The following is a 15,784-nucleotide window of genomic DNA, read 5'->3' as shown; positions in this document are numbered from 1 at the left end:
TTTTTGCTAGGTTTATTCTTTGCTTGATTTCTTCCGTCATGACGTTCTCCTTGGTGATCAGGGAGCCTAAGTATGTGAATTTGTCCACCACTTCAAAGGTAGAGTTATCAACCGTGAATTGGTGGCCGATGTTTCTGGCTCTATTGTTGGGTGTTGATGCCATTATCTTAGTTTTCTCCTCATTTACTTGCAGGTCCATATTTTTTGAGGCGTTTGGCAAGGTGGTATACAATTTTTAAGCATACACATTGTAAAATTAATATCTGTATGTTCTGTATGACTTCATTTTTCTCCAAAACTAGTAAACCTTTATATATCTTACATGGACTTGTGTTTTCAATTAAAACTAAATAAATGTCAGTTATGTCATAATCAATCAGTACGTATATTGTGCATTGATGTTACAAAAAATATATTTTGCTGTAAACTCAATAACAAATTATAAAAAAACTAATTAATATAGAAACGATCTAACTCTAAACGGTCCGTATAATATTCTAGTAATAAGAAAAAGTAATTTTATTTTACACTATTTGAACCGAGCGATAGGAGGTAAACAAAACATTAATATCGAACTTTAATCTTGCATTTAGCTATGACTGTGCTGTTGCTCCGATCATTTTTAATTGTTCATTATCAATATTGGTCTGCAAGTAGCCTTTAAATTATTGTTTTGGCTAGATAGTGATATAGTTAGTACTGAGAATTGTCCTCAACGTTATGAATCAGTGTTTGTGGGTGCAATAGCGGTGTATAAAAATGACTATGAAGGTGTCCAGTAGTAGTTGTGATTGGTAAGTCATAAAAAAATGTTTTTACCAATATTTTTAAATCAAATTGTGATGTAGTTACTGTAGAGCATTTGTTGTCTCGACGTGAGTGAAAACAAAATATTTAGACTGAATTACAATGTAGATATTTATGTCCAGTAGTGACCGTGTTTGGTAAGTAAAAGGAAGTTTGTCATATAAAAATATCTCCTTCCTTCAATATTAATAAAATTGTATTTCTCGAAACGAATGGTAAAAATTAAACAGTGCAATTTTTTCAAAAAAATTATCTAGTTCATATATACATACTTAAGTGTCTAATGAATTCGTGTAGAAGTGAGTTGCTAGCTCAAATGCTTCCTACCTCAAAGTTCGTAAACACTCCAACCATCCGTCCCTCAAGTACACTGAAAGTGTTCACGGAGATTACCTTCTAAGTATATTGAATTAATTTTAGGTGCTTTGGTAATGGAGCACCCACAATCTTTTTCTTCTTAAGGCGCTGTTTTCTTTCTAAGGTTGGCGATTATCATCATTACTTGAACTATGTTCACTGCTGCTCTTAAAAGCTGCTTAGACGATCAATTAAACCACTCTCTGAGATTGCACAGCCTTGAAATTTGCCTCCTTTCAATCCTACGCTTTGCTAAAATCTTTCCCTGCATAATATTCTGCAGATGATGGTATAGTCTACAGAATATTATGCAGGGTATCACGTCCGATTAACGGAAAGTTAATCATTTGAATTCAAAATTTTCTATCCGACAGATACTTCCGGCTTGGTATTGTGGAAGCTTATTCTCTAGATAAACCATTCATTGTATCCAGTAAGATTTCCATTTACGCTGATGATACCAAATTATATGTGAATCCTATTAGTAACCAACATTACTGCATTACTGTTTCTGATAGAAGAATAAAGCCAATGATTGATCTGTTGGTAATTTTATCCACTTGGATGAGTCTACTGATTGTCGCTTCCAGAATGGTATAGCATCCCATTGCTTTTCCATTACCTGACCATCTGACCTCACTAATTTCGAGAATATCGATCTTCAGTTTTTCTATTTCTTTCTCTAAATTATGTAATTTAATAGCTTGAAAATGACTTTTTACAGGGATTCTTAACAGTCTGACTATCAAAAGTCTACCGGTCACTGAGGGCCTTTTCTTGTATTTCAATTGTCAGAATGATTGTACTAAGGAAGAGCAATGGAGTAGTTTTCCATTATTTTCTACATCGCAGTCTAAAAACCATTAAAACTTTCAGTTGTCAATAATAGACCGATCAAGGATTCCTTTGCGCTCAATTGGTACTGATATTGCTACTGTTCGATATGAGAGTAGGATATTCAAAAGGAAACTTTTGTAATTAGATCGGAGAATGGGTTTAGGATACAATTTCTCCCAGGTACCAGGAGATTTCGGAGATAACTATGGATTACATGTACAGGGTCGTATCCCTGACGTAGATCTATCTTCTACAGAGAACATAAAAGAGTATCTACCTCTAGCCGTCTACCCACAATACAGCCATCGTAATCAGTATGAGGTAACATGAAGGATTTTTCTCCATTTATCTTCATATTTCTGTCTTTTGCCTGTATTTTATAGCTGGGAACTTTAAGATAGCATTTCGAAGAGCTCATGTGTTTGAGACATTTCTCGTGCCCTTTTTCATTGGGCTTTTAATTTTTTGGGATTTTTGATTTGTTAAACAAGACCCCTTTTTGTGATATTTTGACTTCAAACAAGACTTGTCCCATTTAAATCCTTAAATCTTCAGTTGTCTAGGTACGTAGATACACGTTATTGTACTGCTGTACCCATAGTTGTTCATTTTATAGATTAGACCTTGGTGCCAACTCTGTCAAAGGCTTTTCTGATGTTCGAGAACATTGCGCCGTTGTACTGGTTATTGTTGAAGCACTGGGTGATCTAGCGGGTGAAACTTAGGATTTGAAGTTCATAGAAGTGGAAGGATCTTAAAATAAATTGAGCATCTGGTAGTGTTTCGGCCATTTCAGTCTCTTTTTTTAAGTCTTGATAACGCTCGTTTCGTTTCGATATGTAGGTATTAATCTTAGTTAATCCAGTCGCAGATCGGCACGGTGCATTACTAGATACACATTTGGCCATGTCTTTACTCAAGTGATTTTTTAATTCATTTTTCATTTCATTTCCATTTTTGTATCACCTTGATCTCTCACTTTAACGCCAGTATCAACTTATTTCACTGTTACATAAATAAAATTTATTCTTAAAAGGTATTATGATTTGACTCAGTAATGGGCCGAACCATTAGATGGTGACTCTAATGAAATATCCACATGACATTTCAGTAGTGTCAACCTTCAAAATCATATTGTCAAAATGTCATGTCAATTCGGTTTTTTATTCACCGAGTTACAGCGCTTGAAGTTATGCTACTTTTGTGATTTTTATAACTTTGTGAATTTTATGTTATTTCATGGGAAAAAATACCGTCCAAACTAAGCAATGGGTCAAAAAGTGTTACCGGGACTCTGCTCCATCGATAACAATCATTAAACGATGGTTTGCTGAATTCAAATGCGGTCATACTGACACCAATGATGTTGAGTGTTCTGGAAGGCCAAATGATGCAGTTATGTCGAAAACAGCGAAAAAACGCTAAATAATATTATGAAAAACCGCAAAGTGAAGTTGCAAGAGATAGCTGACAGTTTAATCAAGGAATATATATATATATATATATATATATATATATATATATACTCGGTATTTAGGCGGCACACGCCCTTCCGGTAGGGATCTATGGAGGAGTATCACCAAGCCGCAAGCCCTTATCTCTTGCCGTACTGCTCCACCATAGGCCGATCAGATACCAGCATATTCTAGACTAAGCCGCAGATTCATTTAGAATTTTAAACTGCTGCGTTAGCCTTTTTGTTTTCTGTACACCGAGCTGGGGATTGAACTGACATCTCTCGCAGTGAAGCGAAGGAGAAGCCAACCGCCCAGTCCGCTTGGCTATCCGATCGGCAATCAAGGAATAGCATTTATTATATGTACATGAAAATTTTGGCATAAGAAAGCTATTTGGTCATGTTTAATCAGAATAAGTCGGAGTTTTTGCATCGCTATGTCACAATGGATGAAACGTGGATCCACCACGTCACTCCTGAATCAAATCGGCAGTCATCTGAGGGCAACACCCGGAAACAGTCACCCAGAGCGACCAAAGATGCAACAAACCGACGGAAAGGTTATGGCCTACGACTACTACATTGGTTTATTGGGGCGTTTAAAGACCAAAATAGCAAAGAAAAGGCCTCATTTGTTAAAGAAAAAAATGTTTTTTTACTAAAACAATTTGGGCTTTGAATTTCTTCTGCACCCACCGTATAGTCCAGATCTGACACCTAGCGATTACCACCTTTTTCCGATCTAAAAAAATGAAAAATTACGAAAGCTTTGAAATGTTTGTATCGCTCTAAAGATTAGTTTGATAAATACCGAATACTGTCAGTAAAAAAATGTTGTTTTAGTAGTTATGCACACGACTTATTGACGAAGTTATAGTACAATACAGTTACTAAACTCATTTTTATAGTAAAAGATTGGTGAACTTGGTGATTTTTAAATACCAGTGATTTTAAACGGTGACCGTAATCACCGTTCTTTTATATATAGTAACAGGTAGTCACAGGTATCGTAAACTAAACAACACGATCCCGATCACTTTGTGTTAGGTAGTACTATAAAAACATATTGCTGATAATGAATATTTTGCGGGCAATTATATATTTTTAAACGCAATTGTATGGTTTGACTTATAATAAGAAATTTACAATACTAATCATAAAGTAATCCATTTAACGAAAGCACTATAAAACTTTCTTGACAACGTTTCCTCTTCCCGGACGGAAACCACGTCCCATTACTAGTACAGTTCACATCATATAAAACTGGTACACTTTTTTTTCCCAATGTAAACCTGTGTTTACACTTGTTCGTGAATCAATTCGTTGTTGTCATCACAGATAACGGAATTGCACTAAATCTAAATAAAAAAGAACTTTCAAAAAGGTTTAAAGTTTTTTCAAAAAACTGTATCTTTAAATTTAATAACCAGAGAGAGGGTTGTGTTAATGCCCAAAACGTTTAAAGGATCTTTAAACGTAGCGTTAGGCACAGGGAACATTGGAATGCATCTACTGTAATTTTATAATGTGCCTGTCGCACAGCCCTCCTTTTAGCTGATTTGATACAATATTTCGTTGAACTGGCAACGTTGCCCTAGAAATTAAAATGACATAATGTGACAAGATCAACTTACACAACTTAAAAAACACGATTTTCGGTTATAAGAGTTGTACCAGTTTTTTACGACGCGAACAATACAAGATCCAGTACTTTTCATTTTGCCCTCGTATATGCGCGTTTCCAAAAATAAAAATTCTCGTTGTCATTTGTTATCCGTCGACTTGTTTCTATTTGTCTGATTAAACGTTTTAATCACAAAAATTTTTGTAAAAATGCACGTTTGTCAATTCAATTAAGAGGATTAATAGCAGAAAGCTGGTTCATTTGCAAAAAATGCGTAGCCCTAGCTCGAGACAATACTCACAATCGTATAAACGAATAGAGGCAAGTATAAACTGGTAATTCCTTCCAATTTGCTGTTTGTTAAAGGGGAGTACAATTAAATGTGTGTAAGTTACAAGATTATGCGATATTTTGGACATACATATTAAGTGTTATTTCTATCATATTTGTGCATGACAGAATGATTATTCTAATTATTAACAATGGTTAATATTTGATCAGTTTGTGATAAAAGATTTTAACAAAACATATAATTAATATAGGATATAATAACAATGCGTTGTTATCGGCAAGAAAAGGGCGAAAAGGAATCACCATCATCAATCAGCCCTGATTTGTCCATTGATGAACATAGGCGTTCTCTAGATATTTCTAGACCATTTTCACGTAACTCTCGTTGATACAGGTATCTAATAACTGTGTTTGATAAATTTAGTGATAACAATATGCAATAAACAAAAGTATATTCGCTGGAGCCGGAGTTTTTACCTTGTTTAAGCTTAAGCTTCTTCAAGGGAGGGGTACTCCTCTTTTTTTTTTCTTAGGAGTAGTGGCGGGGAGGAACGTGTTGAGAAATGTTCGAGTAGAGAAGTAATGGACTACTAAGGAGCAGGGGGGATCAGAAGGTGGCGTGCCTGTGTAGGCGATGTTTCTGAAGCGCATAAGAGGAATTTGGGTAAACTTTGCCAAGCACGCCAAGGAGGTACTTTCAGGGGTTACCAGGCATACAATGGAACGGCTCTTGATCAGCGTTTTTGGTATGCAGTGTTAGCTGCGATATTTTATGGAGGTCGATTCAAGAATTTCAAAATACTCATCAGGAAGTTCTTGTCCAGTGTTGTGTAGAAGTTTGAGTCTTTAGTATTTGTTTGGCTCTATTGTTCGAGCCGGCAATAGTTCTAAGGACATACCTCCTGCTGAGGGATAGGATCCTGTCCTTGAATAGTATTATGTTGGCCAGTATATATATATATATATATATATATATATATATATATATATATATATATATATATATATATGTGCGCTGATGGGTAATGCCAGCTTACCCTCATACAGGATCTAAAGATTTTTCGTTCGGTCGCTATGATGGTGTTGATTTCATATGGTTTGAGAGAAGCGTAGATGCATGCCCTGTATTCAATGATGGGTCTAAGAAATGTCTTGTAGGTGTGCAAGAGTGTTTTAGATGCCGTTCCGCCCCATTTACTGGATAGCACTGCCAGGAGATTAAACCTCTTTCTCATCCTATCAAGGGTATTTTGAATGTCAGTTTTCCAGTTGATCGTCCTAGTAAAATGAACTCCCAAGTAGGAAACCGAGTTTCTGAGAACAAGGTCCTCTCCTGACAGAGTTATTCGGCCACGGACCTCGCGGCAATTTGAGAACTTAAAGAGAATTGATTGGGGTTTGGAGCGATTTATGGTCACTCTCCATTTAGTGCACCACCTAATGACTCAAGGAGGAGCAGGGACTCCGATATATTCTCTAGTATATTCTCTTAAAAATTTAATTCTTTTGTGAACCACACTACTCCTTTCGCATAAAAGTAAAAGTCTTTCTCTTATTTTGGCCAGTAAAGTATTTAAATTGACATGTTTATTGTTTTCACGCATTCGATACGAAATATTGCGAATTTCAAATTTTTCTGCATCAGCTAAGTCAATAATCCCAGAATGTTTACAAGTTGTTTTCTTGTCCTCGTGATACTCAGTCACAGTAAGATCTTTTTAAGAATCTCTGACAATATTCATTACTTGTCTCTTTCCATGGTAAAGTATTTATGCACATTTGCAAATAATTCATCAATATTCAACTAACATCTAGGCATGATAGTCACTTGAAACTACACGTTTGAATTACAATATACTTAGTTTAGATCATTATGACAGAAACTTTTTAACTGTTGTGCTTGAGAGGTAAAATATAATATAACCGCTTATAAAGATCCTAAACACATTAAGCAAATTATGCTAATGATCATTAGGAATATCGATTGTAATTTAATGATGTTTTATAAAAAGTTTAGAGATGGTTAGAAACCGTACATAAACAAATTAAAATGTTTCCCACAATTATTTTATTTTTAGTACAAGTATTTTCATTTGAAAATAAAAAGTTAAATATATTTACCAAAACACTAACTTTAACCCGTAATCGCAGACGTCTCAAAAACGGTACACTCTAAGACACGTATGGTCAATCTAACCACCACTATTTAAATTGACAGAATGTTCTAGTTTACTCCAAAGTATTTTTAACAAAAATTAATAAGTGATATTTTAGTACTTTGTATATCTATTTTAAATATAAATTATTCTTAGCACGGTAGTATTTGTTTCAGAAAAAAATTATTAAACAAGTAGGTGAAAGAAACTTACGTTAAATAACATCATGCAAGAATATGTTTGATATTTGTCATTGTATTCTTTACGTTATATCCTTTCCAGCAAGACATGAATTGCTTTGACTTTCGAACTATACCCTGTATATTACAAGAAGTGATAGACGGAAAGAAGAAGAAGAACGATGATACGTCGTAGTGTCTTCTTGATATAACGCTAGTATATTTTAAAATATCTTACTTGTATACTTATAATAATATTACTTAAGAGCGTAGGCGCAAAATTTCGGGCCAATGCTTTTTAATTGCAATCATTTTTTTCGAATCCTGAAAAAACTAACAAATATTTTTGAAAAATTTAAACGTAGAATGAAAGATTACATTATTACCGAGGGCCGAAAGTCCCTTAGAATAAACAAAAAGTTTTTTTGAATGAGATATTTGAAATTAGAAATCACACTAAATTTTCTCTTTTTTTTTTTTCACCCCTGTAACTTATTAAAATAAACATTATAGAAGTTTTCAGGGACTTTCGGCCCTCAGTAATAATGTATTCTTTCATTATGAGTTTAAATTTTTCAAAAATACTCATTAGTTTTTTTAGGATTCGAAAAAAATGAATGCATTTAAAAAGCATTGGCCCGAAATTTTGCGCCTACGCTCTTAATCTATATGTATTGTAACGTCAGAGTGGAAGTGGAGAGGGGTAGCCCAAGCGGCTCATACTCTACTACTTACTATTTATTAAAAAAAAATGTAACAAAATATGCAAAACTATGAACAACGGTTTAATGACACATATATTTATTTTATACCTAAAATTTAGCAGTGTTAAACATTATAGAGACCACCAGTGCAGTTTACCGTGCCTTTTAGTACAGCGAAAAGTTTTCTGCGAATTCCATTAATCGTTTAGAGGTGTAAGTTGGTTGAATGTACTGTATCTTTCAAAATGTATAGATTGCAAGGAAGGATACTCAATATTAATGGTCCTTTCACGTGGACTCCATTTACATCTCGTAGAACCCCAATGTAGTATTTGTCGTTTCAAAATTCTTATGAAACTTTTAACAATTTAGTTCCAAAACAATGGCTCAAGCAGTTGTGCTTTGATTACTTCATTTGAACAATTTGTCCGCGTAATTTATTAATTAATTTTATTAAGAGTACCCCTGCGGCGGTCCAAAACGATGCAGCACTGATCCAATCCAAGTAAAAATAGAAATATATAAGCAATATATTATTCTCGAATTTCTCTGAAAAATGCAACACTTCTTCAGTTCTAATTAATTCTGAAATAATGACATAACGAAATAATTACATACGTATCGTCGCTCCGGGCAACCTTTCGTTATCTCGACGATTTTGTCGGACATCTGATGCAACTTTATAAGAAAAGCACGAAAAGACGCTACAGCGATGATTATAATGCGAACATAGACCTCAGGTGTAATTCTCGGATTTCCTCAATCAATTATTTTCTGATGGACATTCACATATCACATAACATATGATATTGCCTTAAGTATATGTTATATTTGAAGCTGTATTTGTTAGAAAAACAGATTCAGTGGAGTTTTATTTTTTTTATTTTTTTATTTTATTTATTAAAACTTACAAACACCACCTAGGTAGTAATTACATGTAAGAGTGCTCATTACTTGGTATAAAAATATACACACAAAAAATACAATATACTACAATATACACACAAGTACAAAATAAAAACACAGAAAATAAAACACATTAAAAAAAAGACACAAGTTAATAAAATTTTAAAATTCAGTCCATTACTTATCTATTCATAACATTTTTTAATATCCCTTACACTACAGGTAAAGACGTCTATATCACAGATCTTTATTAACTCATTACACTGATATTGCATATAGTTTATTATTGCACAAGAATTATATGGACTACAAGAAAATAGGTCATTACTGTTTACCCTTAGGTTGACCTTTGGCACATAAAACCTAATAAAGTTGATCAAACCACATGTCTTATATTTAACATTGTTAATGATATTATGAATAAACACAACACAATGCATGTTTCTTCTTTGCTCTAATGACTGCAAGCCAAATATTTGAAGCAACTCTTTTGATGGCGTAAGGTGAGTATACACATTGTATTTCTTAAGGTATAAATACCTTAGAAATCTTTTTTGTACCTTTTATATATGATTAATATGAACTTTGGCTTCAGGAGTCCATACCACTGATGCATATTCCAAGTTTGGTCTGACTAAAGCGTTATATAGTCTAATGGTTGTGTTTATACTAAAGTGTTTTAGAATTTCTTATTACAAATCCCAATATTTTGTACGCCTTATTAACAATATTTATATAGTGTTCATTAAATTTCATGTTAGCCTGTAAGTATATTCCCAGATCTTTACATTTGGTTTTCCTAGATACTACACAATTGTCAATTCTATAATTATTTTGAATGTAGTCGATTTTGCGAGTAAAAGATATGACTCCACACTTCTTAATATTCAAGATCACATTGTTGTCCCTAAACCATTCCACAACTGAGGTCAGGTCCTGCTGTAGTAACTGACAATCATTTGAAGTATGTATAGTCTTAAAAAGCTTAAAATCATCAGCATAGATCAAACTAGAAGAAAATTTAAGAGATTGTGGTAGTGAGTTGACAAAAATTAAGAAAAACAAAGGCCCTAAGTTGCTCCCTTGGGGGACACCAGATGTAGCCCGAAATTTATCTGATAAACACCTACCAATTTTGACTCGTTGAAACCTTGAATCCACATACGATTTTATAAATGTACAAGCATCATGCGAAAAACCAAACTCATTCAATCTCGATAAAAGAATGCCATGGTCAACCATATCAAAGGCCTTTGAGCAGTCAGTCATTATTAAATCTAATCGGAGTTTATTATTTATTGCCTCACTAGCAAAATTAGACAGAATGCACAGATTACTAGTTGTGGATAACCCAGGCAAGAAACCATGTTGTTCTGGAGCAAATTCATTTTCAAAATTTTTCAGTATATTCATATAGAGAATAGATTCAAATATTTTAGCCAGGGAATTGAGGATACTTATAGGACGATAGTCTTCTATATTGTTTCTATTACCTGATTTAAAAACTGGAGTAATGGTAACCTCTTTGAGTTTGTCTGGAAAGGTGTTAGTTTTAAGAGATAGATTAAATAGATGTGATAATGGCTTTTGAAATATATCAGAACATCTTTTAAAGATATAGGCAGGGATATTATCACTACCTGTGGCCTTTTTTGGCTTTAATTTTGTTATACTAACCTTCACATCTTCTTCACTAATAACTGAAAAGTTGAAAGATCCCTGTGAACTACCCTAGTTCTAGGATTTAGGAGTTCTAGGATTTTCTCATTTTTGCAATGAAATCGGCAAATGAAGATTCTCGGTAATAACGTGTCTGCTTTGTTTCATAATGCATTTTCTTTGAGTAAAATATAGACTAAGATTTATATTTAAATTTTATTTATAAACGAAAGGGATAAAAAAATAATACCAACACAGTATCATAAACACTTATTTAAAAGAAAACCCAAAGGAAGTGGTCTTGGCAATCACCAAATGGCTTAAACAAGAACGAAATTGACTTTATAATTACTAACAAAAAAGACGCTGTTCTGTAAAATAAAGAATTTTAATTTAGATTTAAATTTTTTCCTAAGTTTTGGTGTCGATAGTTGCTCAGTAATGGCATCCGAAACGAAAGGTGCCGTTAATGAATTTAAAAAATCGACCAAACATGCTGTGCGTTGTCCATGTAGCAATCATATTTTGAATAATTCCTTGGCAAGCTTCTTAAAAGTTCGATCATGTCGTAATGCTTCAGGAACTATGAGAAACGTAGTAGCTTTTGCTAATGCCTCTCCCAAACGACATGATGTTTTTAAGAAGGAACTGGGGGCTGCTGTTCAAGGTATTTATGAAACTCGTTGGGTTAAAAGGTCATCTTCACTTCCAGGGCGAATCAATCCTCAAAACATACAACGCTCTTGAAACAATTTCTACGTGGAAGGACAGTAAAACGTCAGCTGATGCATTTTCATTAATGCAAACTATTAGGAGCCCAGAATTGCTCATTTCGGTAGTTTGTCCTAGTGATGTTTTAGGTACAACTGTATCACTTAGTCGTCTTCTTCAGTCACCAAAATTAGATTTAAAGAATTCTACCGAGGCCATCGATGACACTAAATGCACTCTTTAAAATAAAAGATCAAATGCTGAATCTTTTTTTAAGAAACTACTATGAAGTAAAGCAAATAGCTGAACAACAAGATATTGAATCGAAGATGCCTCGTATAGTTTCTCGTCGAAACCAACCTGCTAACTCTTGCGAAGAATATTTCCGAAGATCTATTTATTTACCCGTTTTAGACAATATCTTAACTGATTTAGAAGAACAACTTTCACCGCAAGTTATAAATCCATTTAATATTCGAGTTGTTTTACCTAAAACTGATAACACACCAGAACAGTTGCATTAAAACAAATTTTTGACGCCTTCCAGGATATTATTGAACCATCTACTGCATATTCCATAGTAGAACAAGAGTTTTCACTGTGGATTCAAAAGTGGAAAAGAGTCGTGCAAAATCATGGAAAACTTTTTGATTATATTTTAGAAGTATTAGAAAACTGCGATATTAATATGTATCCAAATATCAAAATATTTCTGCAAATATTAATTATATTGCCAGTCAGTGAAGCAACACCAAAGCGTAGTTTTTTCTATGCTTAAGCGTCTAAAGACTTGGCTTAGCAATAGAACTTCGGAGGAAAGGTTAATTGGTTTAGCACTCATCAATGTGCATCCTGAAATTTCTCTAGATGTTGATGCAATCATAGAGCGATTTGCTAAATCGGATAGGCGGAAGAATACATTTTTATAAAATTATATAATATTTACTTATCTTATTCTTATAGTATTTTTATTCACTGAACTTTTATTTACCACTCGTTGCTGGCACAGTAGCACTTATAAGTCACAAACACATTAACATAGCTACACAACAACTCCAAGACTATTTGTATGAGATTGAAAACTGGCTAAAACAATGGAAAATAAAAATAAATGAAAACAAGTCAACCCACGTAACTTTTACTTTACGACGAGAAACACCACCACCAATATATATCAACAATGAGGAAATACCCAGGACTAAAACAACCAAATACCTAGGGCTACACCTGGACCAAACCCTGTGTTGGAAAGAACACATCACCAAAAAAAGAAAACAAATACAACTAAGACAAAAAGAAATCAATTGGTTAATTGGAAAAAACTCCAAGTTGTCAATAAATAATAAAATTCTAATTTATAAAACAGTTATCAAACCAATATGGACATATGGCATAGAGCTATGGGGCTGTAGTAGTAAATCTAATATTGCTATTATGGAAAGATGCCAATCAAAAATCTTAAGAGCAATTGTTGATGCACCCTGGTACGTAATCAACCAAAGAATCTATGAGGATCTCAATATCTCAACAGTGAAAGAAGTATACCAGCAAAAGAAATTACAATACATTCAAAAAGTGAACACACACTCCAATCCATTAATTTCCGCAATACCTCAACATCGAGTTATCAGAAGACTAAAGCGACGTTGGCCAACAGACCAGTAACATGGACCCGTGATTCTCTCACTGGAGGGGACCACATCACGCCAGAACCAAGGGACAGGACCTAAACGCATCACATTAACTTATAGAATACATTGTTTTATTCTGATTGTTAATTTATTAGTTATAATAAAAAAAAAAACTCGTTGCTGGCTGTTGCTGACAATTCATGAGAAAAATTACAATACCGAGTAAAAAAATATTTCACTCACTTGTAACCTAATATTGTTGCCGAGAGGGGGCATTTGGGCCTGTAGGACCCATCGCCGGCTCTGCGGACTTTTTCTTGTCCTCGGAATTAGACCGGGTGTTGACCATCTTTGCTTGTCACTGATAAAATGGTTTAATACTTCTACTGGTATAAAATAACGGTTACCGTGACAAGTATCTGTTATAGGTAACAGTTCCAAGGAGCAGTTACAAAATAACAGATCAAAAATAGAAAACAGAACAGGTAAAATAGTCTAAGTATTCCTTGACTTACGGAAGGAATAACTTAGTAAACAAGAAAAATAAAATGGTATAAAAGTACAATGCAAAGAAAATGTTTCTAAGTGTTTCTTGACTTACGGAAGAAACAACTTAGAATGAAAAGTAAAATACACAAGATAAAAGAATAGAAAAGTGCAGAAATATTCCTAAGTGTTTCTTGTCTTACGGAAGAAACAACTTAGGACAGAAATACAGATAAATGAAATATGTAAATATGAAACAAGGTATGGAAATATTTCTAAGTGTTTCTTGACTTACGGAAGAAACAACTTAGAGTGAAAACAAACAAGAGAATCAAATATGGAAAAATAAGAATACAAATACTTATAAGTGTTTCTTGACTTACGGAAGAAGCGACTTACAAATACGAAAAATCAAATACAGAAAAGATGTGGAAATATTGCTAAGTGTTTCTTGACTTACGGAAGAAACAACTTAGCATAAAATAGAAAATGAAAGAGACAAATGTATTAAGTATTTTCTTAACTTAAGGAAGAAAATATCTTAGATAAAATATCGGAAATAATAATGCAACAATGATTATGAAAATATTTCTAAGTGTTCTTTTGACTTACCGGAAAAGAACGGCTTAAACGCACAATTAAAATAACAAGTCAAATATTCAGAGAAATATTTCTAAGAGTTCTTTGACTTACCGGAAAGAACTACTTAGACAAAGTACAAATCAAAATATAAAATAGAAAAAGCAAGATAAATATTTCTAAGTGTTCTTAACTTACGGAAGAACAACTTAGACACAAAATACAAGAAAAATAAACAATCAAAACAAATATAGATCAATATATTATTCTAACCTGAAAAGGTCTGAATATACAATAATGCTAAAATAAAATGGTATATAAAAAAATCAGAAATAAAACAATAACTTAGTAGGAACAATAATAGCACCGACTAGGTCTACAGTAGAAGAGGCAAGCTCGACTGACTGATGAGAGAAAATCTACCTGCTTTTATGTAAAACAAATCCTTTGTTTTACGTAGCGAAAGTGGAATTTCCCTGCATCGAATCAATTAGAAATTTGGATTTGGCCAACCTTGGAATTCCCAAGTATTTTGACCGATATCCAAATTCCTTGATGCCTCCGGCACGGCTGTCACGCCTCCGGAGGACAATATGCTTAATTATAGAAATAGCTATTCTGAAATGATATAATGTTTTTCATTGAATGAATTAATTTAAATAAAATGCTGTTTACACTTCTTCTTAAGGTTCCTTCTTGATTACGGAAGGGTGGCTATAACTACAGCAAATTGCTCTCCATCTTAAGCTGTTCTTAGTATCGAATGAGTGTCCATGCCTGTCCAGTCTCTCACATTCTTCAGCCAAAAGCATTTTCTCCTTCCTAGACCTCTTTTTCCTTCTACTTTCCCTTCCATAATGAGTCGTAGAAAGTTATATTTTTCTCATCTGTAAATATGTCCTAGATAACTCGTTTTTCTGTTGTTTACGATACTTATGAGTTCTCTCAGTCCTCATTCTTCTCAGCACCTCGTTGTTCGTCACGTCCTCTGTCCACGAAATCTTCAGCTTTTCTGTCTTAATCTGAGCCTTCTAAAAATTGCAAGGCAAAACACACGTTGATAAAGATGTTAATAGAGACATGGGGAAATCTGAATTGTGTTTCGAAACTATTTTACGGATTTATTATCAGATGTCGCTATTGCGTCCGTTTCGAAGCCATTTTAGTGTTGCTTCTTAAAGACAGGAAAGATTTATTTTTCACTTTGAGAACGCCTATGAATATCTGTTCTGATGAGCTTTATTAAGGCAAAATACGTATAAACAGATACATAGACGCTTTGTACGTGAAATCAAATCTTGACTGTCTTTTTCATTTTATTCGGATCTACTCTGTATGAGTACAAGAAACCAATTCGCTAACGATTTCTGCTTAGTTGAGGAGACATGCCGTGGAATGCAA

General features: G+C 33.7%; 1 protein-coding gene across 2 annotated transcripts in view; it reads left to right on the top strand.

Annotated features, from left to right (window-relative positions):
- Window positions 1-570: 570 nt before the first annotated feature.
- LOC140444158 (protein cycle-like) overlaps window positions 571-15,784 on the top strand; it is a 69,612-nt gene continuing 54,398 nt past the window's right edge. Inside the window, exon 1 of one of the 2 annotated variants that reach the window (XM_072535847.1) lies at window positions 571-794. In XM_072535847.1, the coding sequence (XP_072391948.1) occupies window positions 760-794 (35 nt within the window). In that variant the 5' untranslated portion in view covers window positions 571-759. The other variant, XM_072535848.1, reaches the window with a different exon arrangement.

The sequence above is a fragment of the Diabrotica undecimpunctata genome, chromosome 6 (genome assembly GCF_040954645.1).
Source record: "Diabrotica undecimpunctata isolate CICGRU chromosome 6, icDiaUnde3, whole genome shotgun sequence".
Classification (NCBI taxonomy): Eukaryota; Metazoa; Arthropoda; class Insecta; order Coleoptera; family Chrysomelidae; genus Diabrotica; species Diabrotica undecimpunctata.
The sequence above is the reverse complement of the archived record's forward strand: the minus strand, read 5'-3'. Positions and strand labels throughout refer to the sequence as shown.